The sequence below is a fragment of the Balaenoptera ricei genome, chromosome 15, assembly GCF_028023285.1.
Source record: "Balaenoptera ricei isolate mBalRic1 chromosome 15, mBalRic1.hap2, whole genome shotgun sequence".
NCBI lineage: Eukaryota > Metazoa > Chordata > Mammalia > Artiodactyla > Balaenopteridae > Balaenoptera > Balaenoptera ricei.
In genome coordinates this window covers 59,487,854-59,512,520 of record NC_082653.1, presented here as the reverse complement: position 1 = coordinate 59,512,520, position 24,667 = coordinate 59,487,854, and the positions used below count along the sequence as shown (strand labels likewise).

The 24,667-nt window shown below is 50.5% G+C and overlaps 1 protein-coding gene across 1 annotated transcript in view; it reads left to right on the top strand.

The window, feature by feature from the left end:
- Positions 1-8,827: 8,827 nt before the first annotated feature.
- TVP23A (trans-golgi network vesicle protein 23 homolog A) overlaps positions 8,828-24,667 on the top strand; it is a 42,179-nt gene continuing 26,339 nt past the window's right edge. Inside the window, exons 1-3 of the mRNA XM_059898696.1 lie at positions 8,828-8,936; positions 11,687-11,769; positions 18,259-18,338. Of these exons, the coding sequence (XP_059754679.1) occupies positions 8,828-8,936; positions 11,687-11,769; positions 18,259-18,338 (272 nt within the window). The remainder of the gene's footprint in view (positions 8,937-11,686; positions 11,770-18,258; positions 18,339-24,667) is intronic.

Sequence of the window (24,667 nt, the reverse complement as noted above, 5' to 3'; positions counted from 1 at the left end):
GCTTCCATGTTTTAGCTACTGTGAATAATGCTGCTGTGAATATGGGTGTACAAATGTGTCTTTGAGACCTTACTTTCAGTTCTTTTGGGTGTATAACCAGAAGTGGAATTGCTGGATCATGTGGTAGCTCTATTTTTAATTTTTTGAGGAACTGCCATACTGTTTTCCACAGTGGCTGTACCATTTTACATTCCCATCAACAATTCATAAGGGTTTTAATTTCTCCACATCATCAGCAACAGTTTTTTTTTTAAATAGCAGCCATCCAGTGGGTGTGAGTTGATATCTCATTGTAGTCTTGATTTGCACTTCCTTAATGGTTAGTAATGTTGAGTTCCTTTTCATGTGTTAATTGGCCATTTGCATATACTCTTTGGAGAAATGGCTAAGTTCTTTGCCCATTTTGGATTGGGTTGTTGAGTTTTAGGAATTTTCAATATAATCTCGATATTAATCCCTTATCAGATACATGATTTGCAAATAATCTGGATATTAATCCCTTATCAGATACACGATTTGCAAATTTTTTTCCATTCTGTGGGTTGCTTCTTACTCTGTTGACAGTGCCTTTTGATGCACAATTTAAACTTTTTTCATGAAGTTCATTTTGTCTATTTTTTGGTTGTTGTTGCCTGTGCCTTTGTGTCATATCCAAGAAATCATTGCCAAATGCAGGGTTGTGAAGCTTTTGCCCTATGTTTTCTTCCGAGAGTTAAAACTTGTTTCAGGTCTTTGACACATTTTGAGTTAATTTTTATATATGATGTTAGGTAAGGGTCCAATTTCATTCTTTGGCACGTGGATATTCACTTTTTCCAGCACCATTTGTTGAAAAGACTGTCTTTTCCCCATTAAATGATCTTGGCACCCTTGTCAAAATCATTTGACCATATATATGAGGGTTTATTTCTAGGTGCTTTATTCTTTTCTATTGATCTATATATCTGTCTTTATGCTAGTATCACACTTTTGATTTCTGTAGCTTTGTAGGAAGTTTTGGAGTCAAGAAGTGTGAGTCCTCCAGCTCTGTTCTTTTTCAAGATTGTCTTGGCTATTTGGGATCCCTTGAGATTCCATATGAATTTTAATATGGATTTTTCTATTTCTACAAAAAAGGCCATTGGGATTTTGATAGGGATTGCATTGACTCTGTAGATTGATTTGGGTAATATTGACAGCTTAACAATATTAAGTCTTCCAGTCTATGAACATGGGTTGTATTTCCATTTATTTACGCTCTGATTTCTTTCAGCAATGTTTTGAAGTTTTGATTGTACGCGTCGTTCACCTCCCTGGTCAAATTAATTCCTAAGTATTTTATTCATTTTGATGCTATTGTATTCTTAATTTCCTTTTTGGATCATTCATTGTTAGCATATGGAAATGCAACTGACTTCTGTGTATTGGTTTCGTAACCTGCTACTTTGCTGAATTCATTTATTAATTCTAACAAATTTTTTGGTGTGGACTCTTTAGGGTTTTCTACACATCAGATCATATCATCCATGAACAGGGATAATTTTACTTCTTCCTTCTCCAACCAGGGATGGAACCTGCCTCCCTTGCATTGGAAGGTGAATTCTTGGGACTTCCCTGGTGGTGCAGTGGTTAAGAATCACTGGTTTGAGTTCAGTGGGTCTGGGGTGGGGCCTGAGATTCTGCATTTCCATCAAGCTCCCAGGTGATGCTGAGGAGGGCATTGGAGACCATTCCTAAGAGCTGGGGCCTAAAGCGGGTCACTGGGATCTCCTTGACTGCTGGAGAGATGTTTCTAAATCCTTTCTCTGCCCTTTGCAATGTAAATCTACCACCCAAAACCATTTTCTCCAGGACCTGGGTATCTTCTCCTTCTCTTTGAAAAGCAAACATTCAGGTACAGAGGGATCCTCCCTCGGCCCCCCTCCCCAGGTTAGAGCAACGCCTTCTCTGTTCGTCAGAGTAAGAAGAGCTAGGCACGCTTCAAGAAGGAGGCAGGTTGCCTCACCACTGCTCACATTTTTTTCTTTTTTTTCTTTTTCATTGCCAAATGCTGCTTTTATCTGTTTGCACTGAAGAGTACAGTTTCTTTTTTTTTTTTTAATTTAATTAATTAATTTATTTATTTTGGCTGTGCTGGGTCTTTGTTGCAGCGCACGGTCCTCTCTAATTGTGGTGCGTGGGCTTAGTTGCAGTATATGGGATCTAGTTCCCTGACCAGGAATCGAACCCTGGCCCCTTGCATTAGGAGCACAGAGTCTTAACCACTGGACCTCCAGAGTATAGTTTCCAAGCCAAAAAGTGTACACGCTCTGCTCCTCACAAAACACACTTTCTCTCCTAGTCCCTATGGGAGGATAAGGACCTCACTTCACTCTGCACCACCGCCTCCTGTCGTAAAGGTAGCAGAAGTTTTTTTCCCTCCAGACAAAAGTCAGTTAACAAAGCCAGGTGACATGATCCCATGGACAAACCCCCTTCCCACCCTGCAGTGCCCTTCCCTCAGCAGACCCAGCCTTTAAGAGTCTCCAGCCTCTTATTTCAGGGAAGTTGAGTCCCATTCACACTGGTCCCCCTTCCTTATTACAAGAGCATCACTGAATAAAACCCATCCTCGCCGCTTTAACTCGTGTCCAAGTTTGTTGATCTTTGACGGAGGCAGCTCAGTCTCCCCTACATTCTGACCTCCTGTCGGGGGCCCCCATTGGCCAGTGGAAGCTGGCGGGCTCGGGAGCTTGCCTGTTTATGTGTTGCTTAAGGGTCAGAGCCCTGTGCAGAGAGCAAGCGTGGCGGGTGATGAAGGCAGGAGGGTCCATCCAGAGGGCAACAGAAGGGCACACTCTGCGACCTCTGGGGTCCTCTCATTGCAGCCTAACAGTAGTCGTGTCATGGCGTTACTTCAGCACAGACCCTGCCGCCACCCCCGCTCCCTGGGAGACTGTGCTCCGGGTACCAGATCCCCCTCCCAACCGCTGTGTGTCTCGGCCAGGCTAAGACGTCTGGGCTCTCTGAGGGACTTCTGATGTCAAACAGATGAAGATGCTCATCCATGCCCTTAGGCCACATGAGTTATGACTTTGAAGTTACTGCATCTGGCCTGAGCCCTAATCTCAGACAAGAGAAGTCACAGCTCAGACCAACCCCAGCTTTCGGTTTCAGGCTGAGTGTCGGAGCTCGAGGCCAAGCCAAGATCAAGAAAATGTCTCAAGAAAAATGTCTCTTGGTTGTATAACTTCGGGAAAGCCCCTAAAACTCCCAGCAGGCTGTCACTGGGGAGGCACGGGGGCTGCATGAAGAAGGCCCATAGGCCCCATTGCCAGCCTCCCTGGCTCCAGATTTGGGAGTGTGTTTCCCTCCTGGCATGTTCCCAGCCTGAGGTCACCCAGCCTCCTGGGCCTTCCTGCCTCCTCTTGCGAGACATGGAAACAGAAAAAAGGGTTCCTGAGAGGTGAGGCAATCTGCTTCCTTCTTGAAGCTTGCCAAGCTCTTCCCACTCTGATGAACAGAGAAGGCATTGCTCTGACCTGGTGGGAGGGGGAAGGATTCCTCTGTGCCTGGAGGGTTGAGGGTCCCCCATGCTGGAAGGGGACACGGAGTCCTGGTTATGAACATGGTCTGCCAACCCTCCGCAGGGTGGAGAATATTTTAAATCCAGAAAGGAACATGAACTTGTGCTATTACAGGACAAAACAATGGTTGCCCTTGGGGAGGGGACTGGGAGGGGACTGGGAGAGGACCGGAGGGCTGGAAACATCCTGCTCCTTGATTTTTGGGAGCTGGTGACACGGGACTGCTCAGTTTGTGAAAACACATTAAGTTGTACATTTATGATTTTGCACTGGTCTGTATATATGTTATGTTCTGCTTCCATTAAATTTTTTTTTTTAATTCAATAAAGCTTTGGAGAACAGTCTTGCAGTTCCTCAAAAGATATATAGACCTAGCAATCTCACTCCTAGGTATACGCACAAAAGAATTGAAAAAAAATCTATCCATACAAAGATTTATGCAGGAATGTTCATAGCAGCTTATTCAGAATAGCCAAAAAGTGAAAACAACCCAAATGTCCATCCAGGGATAAATGGATAAATCAAGTGTGACCTACCCATACAATGGAATATTATTCAGCCTTAAACAGGAGTGAAGTACTGACACATGCTACAACATGGAGGAACCTTAAAAATAGCATACTGAGTGAAAGAAGCCAGACACAGAGGACCACATATTGTATGATTCCATTTACATGAAATGTCCAAATAGGCAAATCCATAGAGACAGTAAAATAGATTACTGGGTGCCTAGGGCTGGGGAGGATGAAGGTTTGGGGAAATAGTGTATTAGATGTACAAGGTATCTTGGACCAATGAAAATGTCCTAAACTTGACTGTAGTGATGGTTAGACATCTAGTTCATATACTAAAAGCTATTGAATTGTATACTTTAAATGAATATATTGTATAGTATGGGAATTACATCTCAATAAAGCTGGTCTAACCATTCAGTGGGGCATCAGCATTAGAAAGGGCACCAGACCGTCAGAATGAGCACTAGCCAGGCACACCTGCAGGGCTACACTGGTGCCTACCAGGTGACCCCAGCCACTGGGCAAACGGGGGGGGGGGGTCTGTTGGTTTCTCAGGCCCAGGAAGACTGAGATCACAAACTGGGGCTGAATATCTTGAATGCAGGAAATGGAAACAAAATGGGGCCCAGCCAGTACACTCCTCAGAAAGGGATCCTGAGAAAAGGATGTGGGTGGAAATCGTTCATTTGGGAAGGGATCCCAGGAAGGAAGGGAAGTCCCACCTCATGGCGAGGGAGCTGGGGCGTTGATCCTCCATCGCAGGGCTTCTCCTGGGGCAGGAGGAAGTCAGGAGTGGCCTGGTTGTTCCCAGCTGACACGATTATCAATCTCTTACAAGCCTTTATTCATGCAACCTCTGTTGACTGAGCACCTACTATGTGCCAGGCCCTAGTAGGGAACACTGAGGAGGAAACAAACCAAGCCTGACCCCAAAAGACTCTCACAATGAGTCTGCAGTGCCCACAAACCACATGGGAAAATCCTTCTGTTAGAATCCTTAACAGAAAATTCTTCTGTTAGAATCGTGCCTGCCTGGGGGGTGGGGGGCTGGCTATCCGTCATCAGCACCTGAGTCCCAGGTCCCTGCCCCACCCCCCTACTGTCCAGCTGCGGCCCTGTCCCTCTTTTCTGACGTCCACGTGGCTAGAGCAGGCACCCGTGGGCCTCTGCTCTAGATAGTAGGGATTCCTTCCTCTAAAAGCGGCTAGGATGGGGTGTGGCTGGCTGGGTGGAATATCGTTCACAAGGCTTGAGGAACATTTATACCAACTCGTCCTGATTGGCTGGGATGGTTGTGGCTTTAGCACTGCAAGTTCTACATCCCTGGAACTCCCTCAGTCCAGGCAAACTGGGTAGGTGGGTCCCTCTAGAACTCTGACCCTAGCTTGTTCCCCACTCCCACCCCTACACCCCATCTAAACCAGTGCTTCCCAGCCCTGGCTGCCCATTGGCATCACCTGGAGAATTTAAAAAAAAATACTGCTGCCTGGGTCCCACCTTGGACCAGTTCATTCAGAATCTCAGGAATGGGGCTGGGCCGGGGCTTGTGAAAAAATCTCTAGGGGATTCTAATGTGCCACCAGGTTGAGAGCTCCAGGCCTAGAGAGAATGAGGCCAAGGTTAGTTGGGGATGGATATTTGTCTTCTAGATCAGGTGGGAGCTGAGGAGTGGACAAGGACCGCTAGACAGGGGTCCATTGGCTCATTCATTCATTAATCAGTTCTGTACAGAGGACGTATCATGGGTCAGGTGCAGTCCTGGGGCTGAGATACAGGGAGGGGCAAAGAGGACAGTTAGGACCTGCTTTCATTCTAGAGAGGGACACAGACAGAAAACAGGTCACCTGCATACTTTCTGATGAAGATGTTCAACTGAGTGATGTGTTGAGTGAACTGGGGTCTGTTGAATGAACTGGGGTGCAGAGCTACTTAGATATTGCCTTATTTTCCTGGAGCTGCCATAACAGATTACCACCAACTGGGTGGCTTAAAACAGCAGGAATGTGTTCTCACAGTTCTGGAGGCCAGAAGTCTGAGATCAAGGTGTTTGCAGAATTGGTTCCCTCTGGAGGGTCTAGGGGAGAATCTGTCCCGTGCCTCTCTCCTGACTTCTGGGGGCCGCCGGCGTTCCTTGGCTTGTGGGGGCATCATTCCATTCTCTGCCTCTGACTGCACATGGCATTTTCCTCTGTGTCTGTGTCATCACATAGCCTTCTTCTTCTCTCTGTGTGTCCTCTCCTCTTCTTATAAGGACACCAGTTCCTGGATTTAGGGCCCACCTGGGTAATCCAGGATGACCTTATTTCTAGATCCTTAATTACATTTGCAAATACGCCTTTTCCAAATAAGATCACATTCTCAGATTCTAAGGGTTCGGATGTGGACGTATCTTTTCTGGGGCTACAAGTCAACCTCCTACAGGTACGGTGGGCAGGGAAGGCCTCTGAGGATGTGTCTTGGTGTGAATCATTCCAGAAGCCGACTGCAAGGCCAGGTTGTAGGGGGTGGCAGGAAGCACTTCTGGGAAGCAGGGAAGAGACGCCTTGAGCATCAGGTACCTGGGGCTCTGTTCCGCTGGGGACCTCCAGGATGCTGCTCTGAACCGGAGCCTCAGAGCTACCCGCCCACCCAGGGGGCAAGGGCACTGGGGCATTTAGACACCAACTCCTGAAAGTCATTGGTGCGGGGAGCCCCTGAGGGTTTACCACCCCACCGCTGGGACTGGCGACTTCTGGAGGACAGAGAAAGCCTCCAGCAAAGAATGGAAGGTGTTTTCAAGCATGGGAACCATGAGATGCCGGTGAGTCACCAACTGTGGCTGTTCCAGGAAGTGACATTTGAGGAACCACCTGTAGGATGTGACAGAGTTAGTCTGTGACAAGCATGTCAGGACATGTGGTGGGCATGCTAGGCACCGGAGAAGCAAGAGAAACCCCCCTGAGGCAGGGGCAAGCTCCCTGTGCTCTGAGAACAGCCAGGATGGCGGTGTGGCTGCCGTCGCCCTGGGATGGGAGGTGGCAGGAGCTGGGTGGGGACCTCCTGGGTGCGTCACGCACAGCCCGGAGCTGAGATCTGATTCATGCGGACAATGGGAAGCCTTCGGAGAGTCTGAAGCAGGAGTCCAACAAGATCCAGTTACTGTGTGGCAACAGTCTCACCTTGAGTGAAGTCCAGAGGGTGGGCTGCAGGAAGGGGGGTAAGAAGAGCAAAGCGGAGAAACTGAGTTATGCAGGGCCCGGCTCTGTCTCACCTGGCGGCGTGGCCCCAGGCCAACACCTTCCCTTTCCTGGGCGTGAGCTTCCCATCAGAAAAGTGAGGGCGACAAGCTGGGTCTCGTCTGCTTCAGAGGGATGTTTGGTGACTCCACTGAGGTCCCGGGAGCATTCGTACCCTGAGCACAGCTGGGTGAGGGCCTCCTGCCTGTGCTGGAAGCAGAAGGAGGGGTCTTGACACATCCCCTCAGGCAGGAGTGGCCATGCCTGGACCAGTCAAGTTCAGGGTGGGTCCTTTCTCAAGGTCTCTGCTGGGTGGCTGGGTTTTTCCAAAAGCGAACTGAGTTAACGTTATGAATTAAGAATGCTGTGTCCTGGAGGCACAAAGACCAAGTGAGTCTGAGAAATGAAGACTTAGTCTTCGAGGTAACCTGGCCACGTCCAGTCAACCCTGGGGTTGGCTGGTCACCTCGTTCAGGGCTCTGGAAGGCAGGAGCTAAGGCTGATTATTCTCTGGAACTGGCAACATGGCGCTTACTCAATGTTCACATCTGAATGTGGAGAGTGTTGAACTGAATTCTGAGAAAGCTGTGTAACTGTAGACGCTTGGGTTTCCCCGGATGGAGTCCAAATGTTGTTGGTCGTGTTTTAGTTAATGCCCCAAATCTCAATATGCCTGACCCCTCCTGCCTAGCAGGAGGTCCAGTCTTGCCCATGGTTCTCTTCCCCAAATATATCCAAGAACCCCAAGGGTGGCTACAGGTATCTGGTAATGCTGGATGCCCATTTATCAAGGATTTACCATGCGCCAGGCACCGTGCTAAGCACTTTACGTGAGGAAGGACTGTCATTCCCACTTTACAGTCAAGAAGATGGGACCCCAGAGACATTAACTCACCTCAGGGAAGATGCTATAGATATCCATTGAAAGCTGTCTTCTCCATCCTCTATAAAAGTAGGATTGTAGTCAAGCACACAACTGGACCACATTTCCCAGCCTCCCTTGCATTTAGGTGTGGTCATGTGACCAAGTTCACTCCAGTGGCATCTCTGCCTCTTCTGGGTCCTTTAAGAGAGCGAATCTACCTCCCTCCCCCATGTCCTCTTTTCTCCTTCCACTTTCTGGGTATGGAAGACAACAAGGTCCTAGGGCATAGCAGCCATGGGATAGAAAGAGCCTGGATTCTTCCAAGTGGAGAACTGCCCTGCCAGCCTGAGCAACCACTCAGGGCCATTAAGTGAGCAGGAGACCAATTTCTATTATGTTAAGGCTCGGAAAATGTAAGGTCTATTTGTTAGAGCAGCCTAGCTCGGGCTAAGTTGTGGCAGAGCTGGGATTGGAACCAGACTGTCAGACTCCAGGGGTGTCAGCTCTGACTTGCACTGGTGTATGGCCATGAGGTTTGTTCCACAAGCACTGATGCCACTGGCACGTCCAGCTTCAGTTCGTTCTCCCACATCTGCTGGCCTCGACCACCCTCAGCTGCTAGTGGGTTTAGAGTCAGGGGTACAGAGGGTGGGGTCCAGGCCAGTTCACCGCTGCCACCATGAATCCATGGAGCTGGACAGGGCACAGATATCCCTGCTGGTGCTGCTGGCCAAGCTGGGACTTCTAGCTCAAACCTTGATGTTCTCGCAGGTCAAGGCTGCCATATGCCACCAGGGTACCAGATCCCCGCTGGGCACGATGTCTGTGCGCATCTCCCAGACAGCACTGCTGCCTCCTTCTTTGCGTTATGCTCCCAGCAGGTGATCCACAGCAAACTGCCTGGACCCCCAGGCACACTGCACACAAGCACTTCAGTGCCCAGGTGGCTGAAGTGGGGGCAAATCTTGTCACCTTTTCACGTGCGCCTGGAGCACCACTCCTCTCTGACCCCTGCCTGCAGTGCTGAGTAAAATTCACCACCCTAGGACCCCCGTTTCCTCACTGTTATCCTCATTTCTGGCACCCCTTCCTGCCTACAGATGCTGCATTTCATGAGCTGTGGTTTCAGAGCTGGGGGTCCCATCTCTCCCAGGGCTCCTCAGCCCCTCTGTAGGTGAGGCTGGCAGGTATGAGGGCTCTGCACACTTCCACCTGCCGACAATCCTTAAGTGCCAGTGGGGTCAGGGTACCCATGGATTGGGGGTTGGTGCATGTGGTCCACACCTGCCCCAGCAGCTCCGGTCCAGCTAAATGTGGACTGTATGTAGATATAGGAAGGCATGGAGGTGCCAACCTACCCCAAGCAGGTGGGTGGCAGATGTGGGCTGAAGGTTCTGCTTTCAGTGCATCCAACAGATGGTGGGCACGGCAGGTGCCCACGTCCCTCAGATCCCCTTCCCACCCTCATGCCCACCAGCCTCCTTCGAGCTTTTACTCCCAGCAGCACCGCCTGCTCCCCTTTGCTGGAGGACAGCCCTCATGGTGCTGGAACCTGCCTTGCCTGTGTGTGCCCGGAGTCGGAAGTGCCTGGGAATACCTGTCCCTGCTGGGGGCAGCCCTGAACCGATAGCTGATGCATGGGGGAGTATAAATACTTCCACTCCCTCCCCCAAGTGGAGATTGTGAGTGAGCCACAGTTACCTTCTATTATGGGCTGCATTGTTTCCCCCCCTCCCCAAATTCATATGTTAAAGTCCTAACCCCCAGTACCTCAGAATGTGACCTTATTTGGAAATAAAGTCATGGCCAATGTAAATATTTAAGATGAGGTCATACTGGGGTAGGGTGGGCCTTCAATCCAGCATGACTGGTATCCCTATAAAAAAGGGATGGGCAGAGACCCGCTGCCTGGCACATTCCTCAGGGTCATTCATCTCTTCATTCACTTACTCACCAGACACTGGTCGAATGTCCAGAGTGTGCCCGGCACTGTGCTAGGTGGACAGAAGGGGCACCTGCTCTTATGGAGATAATATTCTAGTGGGGAGATGGGGAGGAGAAAGTTTGCTTAACTAATAAGAAAACAAGATAATTAAACATCATGGAAAGTGTCAGAAACAGGACAAAACATGTCTAGATCCCAGACCCTAGAAAAAGATTGGCTGGAACATGAGCTGGGGCTCAGGGCAGGCCTCCTGGAGAGAGAGCTCATATTTTCAGTCCTAAGAAAATCTGGAGGGGTAGGGCACTCCTGGCAGGGGAAACAGCAGGTGCAAAGGCCCTGCGGCAGGAAGGGGGATGGGGTTGCTGGAAATCTTAGAGTCTGGCCAGTGTTACCATGATGAGTGGTGGAGGGTGAGGTGGGAAAAATCAATAGGTCCCCACCAAGCAGGGCCCACTGGGGACATCTTCTCCAGTGGGGAAGGACCCAAACTGGACCTCCAGCTTCTGGGGGAGAGACCAGCCTTATGATCTTCCCTGGGCCTGTGGGAGAGACCTGCCAAGCTCTCACTGCTCCAAGAGGAGGCCAGAGCTCAAGATGAGTAACAACTTCCACCCACTCTCCCTGAAATAGCCCTGCCATGAACCTGACATTTCTGCCCTTGTCCCAGCCCTTGAGGGATAAGAGGCCTTCTCTTGCCTGTTTGCCAACTCCTCCACGGCCTGGCGAGATGTCAGATGACTTGGGAGGCCAGGTCGGACACATCAAAGCTTGGCTGTCCCTTTTGGCCCCTGGTCTGGAATTCCCCTTCTCGGGGGAGTGGCCAGCCGGCCTTTTTTTTTTAGAGAAAAACTTCCTTCCGAGGGACGCTTAGAACCCCTATCAGAATCACTACTTCATCCTGATGGTCTCTTCACTACGCTTGCTGGAGGGTGTCTTTGATCTGTCACTCCACGCAGGGTCAGGGATCCCTGAGTTGGGGGGCGGAGTGGAGTCCCTCCTCAGCCCCATCCCTGAGGAAGGTGGCTTCCCTGGGGAGGGGGTGTTTTCACAGTCTATGCACTTCACAAATGACGCAGGTGACTGGCCTTCATCGGTGGAAATGTGCGTCTACATCCACACACACGCACGCCTGTGTGCACACACGCCTGTGTGGAGGGGCCTGTGAGTGTGGGGTTGGCACTGTCCACAGACACGTGTCTACACATACGGCTGCGTGCTCCTGAGTCTAGATATTAGTGTGCATCTGCGTCTTTGTGTGGGCCTGTGTTTGCACTGGGGTCAGAGCGTGTGGCTTCGCTAGGCCAGCTCCCCACACCCCGCCCCCCAGGGAGGGGCAGACCAGAGCAAGGAGCAAGCTTCCGGCACACAGAGGCAGCATCACAGGGCTTCAGGGAAGGAGGCCTCAGCAAAAATGGGTGGCCAGCGGGGGCCACATGAGGGGATGCAGATTGGCAGCTGCAGGAAGGATGGTGACCGTCCAGCTCCTCTGTGCCAGGCACTCAACCCGGATCAATCTGTCAATCCTCACACCACCCTACCAGGGAGGGGCCCATATCATGAGGGCACTGCCACTGGGGAAACAGAGTCACGCAGCGGATAAGTAACTTGCAGACCATGCCGGGCTCTAAGCCATGCAGACTCTCTGCTCTTCATCCTGACGGTCGAGGGCGGCTGGCACCGAGGGGTAAGTAGTGAGTAGGGGTAGGGTGTATGTGTGATCAGACCTGGGCCTGGGAAAGGCCCTGAGCTGCCCCTGATCCCCCATCAGGCGGGGGGGAAGCAACAGCCCCCAGGCCTGTCATTCCCGGGCCAGCAGCCGCTTCTCACCCTCAGCCTGGCATTCCCGCTGGTGCCTAAGGTCTGCCTGCCTGGCACCTGGCAGTGGTCCTGCATTCCCCCCAAGTCGGGTTGCCAGATCTAGCGAGTAAAAATAAGGGAGCCCGGTGAAAGTGAACTTGACGTAAACCACTTTTTAGTATAAGTACGTCCCATGCACTATTTGGGAGATAGTTATACTAAAACATTATCAGTCGTTCATCTCAACTTTGTCCTCTATTGCATCTGGCAAACCTATGACTCCAGGCCAGGGTGCATCCAGGCCCACAAGGCTGCCCAGCTGCCCCTGTGCCCCTCACCTTCCTGCTTCCCTGCAGAAGCTGCGCTCACTTCACAGGGCTCCTCCCCCCTGAACTGGGCCCTGTCCTTCTCCACGCTGGCAGCCACAGCAGGTGTCCAGGAAGGCAGAACAGATGGCCGAGGGGGGAAAGTGGGTCCCTCCTGTGGGCTGCCCGTGGAGCACCCATCCACCTTCCCAAGGGCAGGTGGTGCACAGGGTGAGCCCTCGATTTCTATCCAGATGGACCTCAGCTGTGCCCGGGCCTCTATTTCCCCATCTGTGAGATGGGCAGAGAGTCGCTGCCCTGCACACTCCTGGGTCCTTCACTTACCTGCTCATCCATCTCCTCTGTGCTCAAATCTAGACACAGGGCCCTACCCTCACGGAGCTAAATTCTAGTTCAGAGAGAATACGAATGACCAAACACAGCAAGCAAAAGGAAAGAGTTAGGAGGGACATGAAAGGTCTCTCAAGAACTCAAAACAGAGAGAGCAAAGGCGTAGAGATAGTGGTTGGGTGGGAGAGTAGGCAGGAGGTCAGGAAGAGTGGCTTGGAGCCTCTGTGTTATCAGCCCCGTGAAAAATCAGTGTGTGTGCTGGGAAGCATTGATGCAGAAGAAACAGCACGTGCGAAGGCCCCGAGGAAGGAAAGACCCATGTGGGTGTTCTGATGACCGGTGGGATCTGGCCGGCGTACAGTAGCAGAGTGTCTCTGAGCCAGCTGGCAGAGGGTAGCTGGTTCGGCCCTGCAAAGCCTTATGAGCCAGGGTGGGAGTTTGGGGTCTATCTGATGGGAGGGGGGAAGGTGGAAGCCTCTCAGCTGAGGATGGAGACCCAGGTTTCCTGCTCCCACCTCTGCACAGGGCAGGATACAGCTCTGGCAGCAGACGTGGGAGGGGTGGAGTGCCCTGTGAAATCTGTGCTAAGTGGAAAGATAAGAAGACCTAGGAAAAGTCCTGTTCGTTGGGGAAGTCCTGGTCTCTCCGACAATATTCCTGTAGCAGTTTGCAGGCAAGGCCTAGCCCTTGCTATTTACCTGGCACCCAGCCCCTACCTTGCAGCGGTATTTCTTTGTCAAGTCAGCTGCCATAGGGGTGGGCTGGGGTGGAGTGCCCTATTTAACAGGCTGAGAATGTGGGGTTCCCCTCCCCAGGGAGGCAATAGAACACAGACTGTGGGAAGATGCAGAAGACAAACGGTCTGGGTCCTTCACAGACACATTGCAAGAGAAGAGCTAGGGAGAGGAACCTTCTGGTTTTGCGAGATTTATCTGTGCGTTAATCACTTGCAGGGTGTGGCCCTGGTTGGTATGTGACTGACACAAACCCTGGGATATAAAAATATTTATGAAACACTTGGGAAATGAACCCTGACGGGATTTTGGATAAGATCTCTAACACTAGGGTTATTATTCATTGTGTTAGGCCTGGTGATGAGACTGCAACTTTTAAAAATGGACACATAATTCAAATACCATAGAATTCACCCTTTTAAAGTGTAACACGTGGTGATTTTTAGGATATTCCCAAAGCTGTGCAATCGTCACCACTATCTAATTCCAGAACACTTTCATCACCCGCAAAAGAAATTGAGTACTAATTAGCAGTCACCCCCTAACCCCTGGCAACCATTCATATACTTTCTGTCTCTATGGATTTGCCAATTCTGGACATTTCGTATAAATGGAATCAGGCAATGGGTGCATACAGCTTCTTTCACTGAGCATGTTTGCAAGATTCATCCAGGTGTAGCAGGTATGGGCACTTCATTCCTTCTTATTGTGGAGATTATTCATTGTATGGATAGGGTACATTTTGTTTATCCCTTCATCAGCTGACAGGCATTTGGGCTGTTTCTATCTTTGGGCTACTATGAATTATGTTGCTATGAACATTCCTGTACAAGGTTTTTTGTGAACATGTTTTCAGTTCTCTTGGGGACGTACCTAGGAGTGGAATTGCTACGGCTTTGTTTTTTTCAAGAGTCCATTCTTAGAGCTACGTACCAAAATATTACAGTGAAATGATAAGATGCTGTGGTTTGCTTCAAAATCATACAGAAGAAGGAAAGAGGGAATGGATCAATGCAAAAAGATGGGCTGTTTGAGTTGGGAATTTTGAATCAGGACAAGTGCATGAGGGTTTATTATGCTATTTACTTTATATTTGTTTCAATTTGGGCATAAAAATTCTTTTTAATATCGAGGCTCAGTCCAGAGTGGCTTCCCTGTCCTCCTTTTGAATTCCCAGTCAATCACTCTCTAGAATAGAAATGTAATGCGAGCCACACACATCATAGTAAATGTGCTGGTAGCCACATTTAAAAAAGTAAAAACAAGGCAAGTTGATTTTAATTGTACTTTAACCCAATAGAGCCAAAACAGGATCATTGTAACACGTGAGCCATTTTAAAATTATGAGAAGATATTTTACATCCTTTTTTCCTGCTAAGTCTTCAAACCTCAGTGTGTATTTTATGCTGACAGAACACCGCCATCGGTCTCGCCCCCTTTCAACGGCTCCATAGTAACTCCTGGCTCCCAGATTGGACAGGGCAGCTTTGTTTGGGGCACTTAATGCACTTTTCAAAAAGCTCTTGTGACTTTTTTTTTTTATCCATCTACAACTGGGATGTCGGCCCAAAGAGGGCAAGCACCTTATGTGTCTCACCAAGTGCTGTGTCCCTGTGTCTAGACCAGCATATCAAGCACAGAGCAGGTGAGGGCTGAGTGAGTGAAGGACCCGGGAGTGTTCAGGGAAGTGAATCTCTACCCATTTCACAGATGGGGAATCAGAGGCCCAGGCACAGCTGAGGTCCATCTGGGTAGAAATCCAGGGCTCACCACATGCACTGCCTCCCCCTGGCAAGGTGGATGGGGATCCCAAGGGCAGCCCCTACACACCCTCCCCCTAATTACTACTTCATCAGTGCTAGCTGCCCTTGTGCTGCAGGATAAAGAGCAGAAAGTCTGTGTGCAGAGAGCCAGCATGGTCCAGCCAGGCTGACTCCTCCCGCCTCCCCCAGCCATGCTCCGGGCTCCCACGTTCAGCCTTGTTAGTCCAATCCAAGTCTCTGCCTTCTGGTTCAGGGCTCCTGGGGTCCTGTCTGGGGGAGAGAGCCATGCACAGTCCTCTATTCCAGCTGTCATTAGTGCCGGGTACACGCAGATGCGAAATGGCCAACAGAGCTGAATGTGCAGCTCCTGTGCCCCCATGAAGGTGGTTGTCCCTCGGCAGAAGGAATGACTGTGGCCTGAGGCTCAGGTCCTGTGTGCTGCCCAGCCCACAGGGGCTCCTTGGACCTCGAGCCCCTCTGCTGATGACCACAGCCAGTGTCACCAGGGCCACTGTTTCTGAGCCCCTACTCTGAGGCAAGCTTTTCACATGTGTTTTCTCTAGTCCTTGCATCATCCTTGCCAGGTGAGGGGAGGTGCAGTCCCATTTTACAGGTGTGGAGACGAGACCAGAGAGGTGAAGCCCCCTGCCCAAGGCCACCCAGCCAGGAAATGGTGGACCCACATGCGCAGCTGGGGCTGCCTGACTCCGGAGTTGACCTCCAAGGGCCGTCTAGAGGCCAGTGGCTGCCTGAGCCTGGAGACCCTGCCCTTGGGTTGTTCTGGCTTCAGGGCTGGAAGCCACACCGCAGGGATCAGAGATGGGGCTGCTTCTCAAAGCTCTGTTCCCCAAGCCCCTCCTGGGCCGAGACGAGCAGAGGTGACTTGAGGCAGGTTTCAGGGGCCAGGTTCAGTGGCACCAGTGTGAGGGGAGAAGGTCAGTGTTTCCTGGAAGTCTCTGAACCCAAGGATTCCCCAGGGCCCTTATTAAAAGCAGATGCCCAAGCGTGGCCCTGGAGCTTCAGAAGGCCCAGAGTGGGGTCCTGGAATCTGCATTTAACCAGCAGCCCCAGGTGAAACCACTGCAGCTGGTTTCAAAGCCAATGATGAATTCCCTGCAGAGTCCTCGGGTTCTCTGCCCACTCTCAAATTCCACAGGCTGACCCCACAGAGGGTCATCCAGGTGTATGGGGGAGGGAGGGCGCTTTCCCCTGGAGGCCCCGCTTTGGGCCCCAACATCTGCACCCTCAGCCTGTGCCCGCCCCTGAGGACAGCTCAGGAGCATGTGACCTCCACATGGTGGGAGCTGAGGCTCTTCTGAAGGTACCCCCAACCCCATGACTGAGAATGACAGTTTGTCCCCAAATGGGGCTTCCAAGGGGGCTTTCCTACCTCCTCTCCCCCTTGGGGACTCTCTAAGCCCCAACTTGACAGATACCAACAGTTGGTGATTCTCAGAGAGGAAAAACCCCTAAATGTTCTGTAACGGCTTCTCACCTCCACCTGCCCTCTGCTGTGGCCCTTTCTCACCCCTCCCCTATTACCCCTCGCGGGCAGCTGGGGCCCAGAGGGGGAGGGGAGCTTAGGGCACCCCAGTCTCTCAGTGTGACACTCTTTTGTGCCTGGAGCCGACTTTGAGCTGGAAGAGCCAATAGGCTTTTCTAGAAAGCCGGGCTTTGGTGGTTTAGATCCTTACGATTCAAAGGGTGGTCCAGAGGCCTGCATCAGCATCCCCTGAGCACTTGTCAGAGCTGCAGCCTCTCAGGCTCCTCGCAGGTCCCCGGACTCCTGAAGGTGGCATTCGCAGGAGAAAATACCTTCCCTCCACAGTACCTGGCAGGCCCTTCATGGGTTCAGGTTAGGGCATTGAGTGGGGTGCCTGACCAGGGCTCAGAGTTTAGGTACATTCTTGCAGCTCTGCTCCCTACCCCTCCTCCAGGGCACACCCCAGGCGGCCACCCCGGTGGGGACCAGCAGTGGGTTAATTGTGTCAGGAGCTTGTGGACCACTAGTCCTTTTCTGGGTCACCAGGGATGGGGGGCAGGTACCTGTTGTCCGTGGCAGGAGGGCAAAGGGCAGGACTAGGGGCCTTGGCATCTAGACTCTAGGCCCTCTGTCCCTGGGTAACTGGCCAGGAGGAGGAGAGGGCAGAAAGGAGAGGAGTGACCTTGTCCCGGGCCAGGAAAAAGTTTCAGGTGGCAAGCCTTCTTTCCTGGGAAGGCCTTTACATCCAGAAACACTACTATTACTGTTAATAAAAATTATTTTGTGCACAATATGTGTCTGGCGCCACGATGCATGCAGATGTCAACTGTGGGCAGCAGTGGTACCCAAGCCGTGGCTGCAGCAGATTCGCCCGTTAAAAGGCAGAATCCCGGGATCCACTCCAGGCCTTATGAATCTGAAGGGTTGGGCCTGGGAAACTGCTTTTAATAATGGCCCTAGGGAATTCTCGGGATCCGAGAGTTTTGGGAAACACTGACCTTCTCCAAAGCCTGAAAGAGGCTGCCCAACACTGACATTCATTCATTCACCCTCTCACTCGCTCATTCGACACCTACGGACCATCCACCTCATTCACGGACCCACCCGCTCTATTCCTCCCTGGATCACTGGCCTCGGTTCCCATGTCCTCCTCTGAGCCCGTATCGTCCCCTCCCTGCCGCCGCTCTGTCTTCGCCCTCCATCCTTCCACTGGGCGCCAGCTCTTTCTTTCCTAGGCGCTGTCCCCAGCGAGCCGGGGGCCGAGGGACCCTCCCAAGCCCCGCCCCCGCCCGGGCAGCCGAGCCCACCTCCCCCGCCCGCGACTGCGCTCTGGGCCCCGCGCGCCCCGCCCCCACCGGAGACCTGAGCGGAGGCTGAACCGGGGGCCTCAGGTTCCGACCCCACCGCGCCTCTAGCCGCAGCTGCCCGCCGGGCATCCCAGCGAGAGGTGGAGCCGGAGGCTGGGTTGTGGGCTCCAGGTGGGCTCTGGGAGGGATGAAGCAGGTAGGGCCGCGGGGATCTGGGGATGGGAGGGTGGTGGCGAGGACGCCAGGAGCCTGCGGGAGCGCTGGGAGAAGCGGGGAGGAGGAGGAGGGATGCGGGCGCCGGGGCTTGGGCCTGCTCTGGACCCCAAATGGGCCGAAGGCGGAGAAGGGGAGGGGTCCCGCCAGCAGAGAGGGTTGGGGTCAAAGGGCCTGTGCACCGCGTAAGGGTTTTTCACCCGCCTTTGGTGTCCCCCAGGCCCTGGTGGACGATACTGAGGATGTGTCCCTGGATTTTGGCAACGAAGAGGAGCTGGCGTTTCGGAAAGCCAAGATCAGGTATGCTGGGACTGGGCATTGGGCAAGCATCCCACAGAGCTGCAAATTCATTCATTCACATTCATTCATTCAGAATGTATTGAGCACCTGGTGTGTGCCAGGCATGGGGCAAGGGACACACCCTGGACAGATCAGACAAGGTTCTGCCCTCCTGGAGCCTGCAGCCTTGCGGGGGAGGGGACGAACATTGAACAGGCAAACAAAGATATTAACAAGATAATTAGTGTGAGAAGAGTTGGGAAGAAAATCAACCGGATGACGAAAGAGAAAGTAATTGGGGGAGGCCAGTTGCCTTAATGCAGTCAGGGAGGGCCTCTCTGAGGAGGTGATGTTTCGGCTGAGACCTGAATGATGAGAGGCAGCCAGCCATGCATGGGAGACTGCAGGAAGCCTTCCATGTAGAAGGAACAGCAGGTTCAAGGGCCCCAGGCTGTGTTTGGAAGGTCAGAGAAAAGCCACTGTGTCTGGAGGGTAGTGGGGGAGAAGACAGGGGTTGGCAGGAGGCTGGAGAGGTGGACAAGGGCTTGAATTTTTATTCTTATCCCTGCTTCAGCTCCAGCCAGCCAGACGTAGTGTTGGCTTAAAACAACAGAGATTTATTATCTCACAGTTCTGGAGGCTAGAAGTCCAAAATCAGTTTTACTGGGCTGAGACCAAAGTGTCTGCAGGACAACACTCCTTCTGGAGGTTCTAGGGGAAAATCTGTTCTTTGCCTTTTCCAGCTTCTGGTGGCCTCTGCCCTTCAAGGGCAGCAGTGTAGCATCTTCCAGTCTTTCTCTGTTCCATTTCACATCGCCTTTTCCTCTGTGTGAAATCTCCCTCTGCCTTCCTCTTACAGGGTTACTTGTGATTGCATTTACAGCCCACCTGGATAATCCAGGGTAATCTCCCCATTTGAAGAACCTTAATTTAATCACACCTGCAAAGCCCTTTTTGCAGTATGTGGTAACATTCACAGCTTTCAGGGATTAGGACCCTGGATTGAGGGGCAATTATTGAGCTTATCATAATGGCCAATGATTGTTTTTAAGAAAAGACACAATAAGACAACTGGAATCCTGGGGAATCTTCTAGAACATCTAAATGCATTATATGTTCAGTCTTTATTGAGCTCCTTCTGTATGCCCACCTGGGCTGGTGGCTGGGGATATACAGTATACAGGACACACCCCCTGCCTCTGTGGAGTCGCCTGGTCTAGAGCAGGGATGGTCACCCTCGACACTGCTGACATTTGGGGCCAGATACCTCTGTGCTGCAGGGGCTGTCCTGTGCATTGCAGGATATTTAGCAGTAAAGCCATGGCCTTTACTGACCAGATGCCCAGTAGCATCCCACGAGTAGTGTCTGCAGACACTGCCAAATGTTCCCTGGGAGGCAGACTCGCCCCGGGTTGAAAACTGTCGGTGTGGGGATGTAGGGTGTAAGCATGCCCATGGCTGTTATGATTCAGTGTTTTAAGTGCTGTGATTGGCAGAAGCTTGGGCACTTATGCTGGTCAGGGGAGGAAGTGACAGCTAAGCTGAGACCTGAAGGATAGGTAGGAGTTAACGAAGCGGGGGTGGGGGGACACATGCAAAGGCTTAGAGGTGAGGTCATGAGTTTAGCGAGCTGAGACTGCTTTAGTGGAGAGTAGTCTGAGCGGAGGCTGCGGCCACACCGGGAAGGGCTTACAGGGGAAGTTCTGGAGCTGCACTGTCCACTAGAACATATGGGAATGTACTACACCTGTGCTGTTTGGTGTGGTGGCCACCAGCCACTCTGGCTGGTGAACACTTGATATGTGGCTAGTGTGACTGAGGGACACACGTTTGAATATTTAATTTTAATAGCCACATGTGGCTACCATATTGGACAGTGCAATTCTAGAGTTGGAATTTGCACAATGCAGTGACATGATCAGAATTACACAATAGACGGTGGATTGTAAGAGAAGAAGGAATCGCGAAGCAGAAGCTGGGAGCTTGGGCCAGGGCGCGGGCAGGGGTGATGGAGGGAAGTGGAGGGGCCCAGAGGCACAGAAGAGGCAGAATCAGCCAGCCTCGGTGATGATCAAGATGTGGGTGTGGATGGGAATAGTCAAGGGTGATGCCCAGGCCTCTGGCCTAGTGACCCAGGTGAAGGAGCACTTCTGGGGGAAAGACGTTGAGCCCAGAGTCATCTTCGTTGGGTTGTGGTAGAATGTTCTAATGGCCAGGTGTGATGGGCAGCAGGGAAGAGAGGCTGGGAGCTCTGGGGGCGTCATCTGGGCTGCATGCAGAGATCTGGGAGGCAGCAGCTCATGGCTGTGTGTGTGTTTGAGAGCTAACCATCCCAGAATCCTCTGTGCCTAATGCAGATTTCTGGTACAGGCCTCAACCTACGTAACCAGATTCATAGGGGATGGGCATCTCTAGTTGATTCTGATGCTCAAGAAGAATATAGAGATGGCTCTAAATCCTGAGCATAAATGAAGTCACCCAGATAGCAGGATGGAAAGGAGGTTCTTAACTGGGGTCTGTATATGGGCTTCACAGGGTTCAGGAACCCTGTGTAAACTATTATCTAAGTTTCACATGTGTGCTGCTTTCGGAAAAGGACTCAAACTTTAATTACATTGTCAAATGGGTCCATGATCCAAACAAGAATCACTAGTATCAGGTGAGAATTGTTATTTGTCAATTCCATGTTGAAATGGATTCCAGGTTGACTTTGAAGGGAGGTGAAGTGATGGAAGGGGCCCTATAACAGGAGTCTGGGATTTCAGGGCCACTTCTTCCTTTACCACTTGCTGACTTTGTGATTTTGGACAGTGTTCACCTTGCCTTGTTGAGCCTTGACCCATCTGTAAAATGGGGGTACTTGTACCATCCTGACCTCACCACGTGGTGGCTATACAATTTGTTCAGTACGTATTTACCCAGCATCTGTGTAGAGGTGCTAGCTAAGCCCTGGGGACAGACACCTGGTCCCTTCCCTTCCTGTCCCTGGTTCCAGGTCAGTGAAGTGCAGTGTGGTGGGGAGAGCACCTTGCAGAATCAGTGAAGGATGTGACTCCACAACAGGTAGAGGAAATGTTAGGTATGCTGTGTGTGTTTTTCCAGTGCGCTACTTTTTTTTCCTTTTTTACCTTTTCTTATTGTGGAAAAAAACTCCCCACGACATAAAATTTATCATTTTAACCCTTTTTTTAAGTGTTCAGTAGTGTTAAATATATTCATGTTGTTGTAAAACAGATCTCCAGAACTTTTTCATCTTGCAAATCTGAACGTCTGTCCCCATGAAACACCACCTCTCTATCCCCCCTCCCCTCAGCCCCTGGCAACCATCATTCTTCTTTCTGTCTCTCTAAACTTGACAACTTTAGATACTTCACGTAAATGGAATCATAGAGAATATGTCTTTTTGTGACTGGCTTTTTTCACTTAACATAATGTTCTCAAGGTTCATCATGTTGTATCACGTATCAGAATTTTCTTCCTTTTAAAGACTGAAAAATATTCCATTGTGTGTATAGACCACACTTTGTTCATCGATTCGTCTGTTAGTGGACACTTGGGTTGCTTCCACGTTTTAGCCCTTGCGAATAGTACTGAAATGAACATAGATATGCAATTATCTCTTCAAGACCCTGCTTTCAATTCTTCATGTATACCCAGAAGTGGAACTGTTGGGTCATATGATAATTCTAGTTTTAATTTTTTTTTTCCTTTTTTTTTTCCTTTTTGGCTGCACCACACGGCATGTGGGATCCTAGTTCCCTGACCAGGGATTGAACCCACACCCCCTGCAGTGGGAGCGCAGAGTCTTTGACCACCAGGGAAGTCCCTAGTTTTAATTTTTTGAGGAACTTTCATGCTATTTTCCATAACAATTGAACCATTTTACAATCCCAAAAACAATGCACAGGGTTCCAATTTCTCTACATCCTCACCAACAATTGTTACTTTCTGTTTTTTCAGAGTATCCATCTTGATGGATGTGAGGTGGTATCTCATTGTGGATTTGATTGCATTTCCCGAGTGATTAGTGATGTTGAGCATCTCTTCATATGCATGTTTGCCATTTGTGTATCATCTTAGGAGAAATGTCTATCCAAAGTCCTTTGCCTAGTTTTTAATCAGGTTATTGGATTTTTTGTTGTTGTTCAGTTGTAGGAGTTCTTTATATTTTCTGGATATTAAGCCCTTATGAAATGTATGATTTGCAAGTATTTTCTCCCATTTCATGGGTTGCCTTTCCACTCTGTTGATGGTGTCCTCTGATGCACAAAAGTTTTTAAATTTTATATAGTTCCATTTATCTATTTTTACTTTTGTTGTCTCTGCTTTTGGTGTCATATTGTATGTGTGAGTGTATGTTTTTACTGAAATATAATTCACATATCATAAATTCACACTTTAAAATATACAATTCAGTGTGGTTTTTAGTCTATTCACAAGGTTGTGCAATCATCATCACTATATAGTTCCAGAATTTTTTTTTTTTAAATTATTTATTTATTTATTTTTAGCTGTGTTGGGTCTTCGTTTCTGTGTGAGAGCTTTCTCTAGTTGTGGCAAGTGGGGGGGGCCACTCTTCATTGCGGTGCGCGGGCCTTTCACTGTCGCGGCCTCTCTCGTTGCGGAGCACGGGCTCCAGACGCGCAGGCTCAGCAGCTGTGGCTCACGGGCCTAGTTGCTCCGCGGCATGTGGGATCTTCCCAGCCCAGGGCTCGAACCCGTGTCCCCTGCATTGGCAGGCAGATTCTCAACCACTGCACCACCAGGGAAGCCCAAGTTCCAGAATTTTTGATCACCCCAGATGGAAGCCCTTTACCCATTAAGCTGTCATTTCCCATTTCTCCCCTCCCCCAGCCCCTGGAAACCACTAATCTACTTTCTGTCCCTTTGAATTGGCCTATTCTGGACATTTCATGTAAATGGGATCATACAGTATGTGGCCTTGTATCTGGCTTTTTTCACTGAGCAAAATGTTTGCAAGGCTCACCCACGTGTTGGCGTGAACTTCATTACTTTTTACTGCTGAATAATATTTCATTGTATGGATAGAGTACATTTTTCTTATCCTTCGTAAGTTGATGGGCATTTGAGTTGTTTCTGCTTTTTGGTTCCTGTGAATAACGCTGCTGTGAACATCCATGTACAAGTTTATGTATGAACATATGTTTTCAGTTCTCTTGGGCATCAACCTAGAAGCAAAACTGCTTGGCCAAATGGTAACTCTGTGTTTTAGCCATGCTGTGTTACAGACCAACTTTTAGTGAGTACTCTGGGCTTCCAGCTGCCTTGGGGAGCAGGAGAAGCCTGGACTCGAGGTCAGACAGACCCAGCTTTGGATCTTGGTTCCGCCATTCCCCAGCCAACTAACTGCGGCTGTGGGTTAGATTGGCAGACAGCCTCTCCAGACACAGACAGGCTTTCATATACACCTGTTTACTTGGCTCTCGAGAAGGATACGAGGCAGAGACACAGCGTCTTCATCTCATCGGGGGACTCAGCTGCTTCTGCTCTGTCGCTACGGGGGCTCTGCTGGGCTAGCAGCGACAAGAGCCAGACACTGTGGGTCACCTTGAGGCATAACAGCTTCAGTTCTGTTTCCTGCCAACCTTTTCTAGGATTCTGTTCACCAAGGTCCAAGGCCTGCTTGCCAGCTCACAGATCCTCCAGCCCAGGGGCAGTTCCACGCCACGAGCAAGCACATAGGACACTGCCATGGGAGACCCAGATCATTCCCAGGCAGGTGGTCCTGATGTTAACCCTTCACTCACAGTGACCTTGAACAAATCAGGGCACCTCCGGATCCCCCATTTTCTCATCTGTAAAATGTGAATGATGTTAGCTCCATCATAGGGTTGTGTAAAGAGGACTCAATTGGGTGACGAATGTATGCAACAAATCCAGCGGGACCCCTGACACCTTGTATGTCCTTCATAAATGGTACTTGCTATCATAACTGTACTTCAGTGTCTTGACTCTGTGGGCAGGGCTGGGGCAGAGGCATGTCCTCAGTTGCAACAGGACATCACACTGGGGTTGTCCCTGGAGCTGGAGACTGTCCCTCATGTGGAAAGATTGGTTTATGCTTTCAAGGCACTGTCTTCACAAAATTCATTTGGACCCAAAAGTCGTGGTTTCCAATGGATTCCCACCCAAAGTAGGATGATGTCCTCTTGCCCCAGGCAGAGTTATTGGATCTGATTTTGGTCTCAGTTGTCAGGGCTGGTTTATTGGCAGGGTTTGGTCAGTGTTCTGTGGTTGGTCCTCATTCAGCACAGTGGGCATTAAATTGAGGGGAATCTCACTCTTTGGTGTCAGGTGCCACTGGGAGTCACATGTTAGTGGGGCCAGGA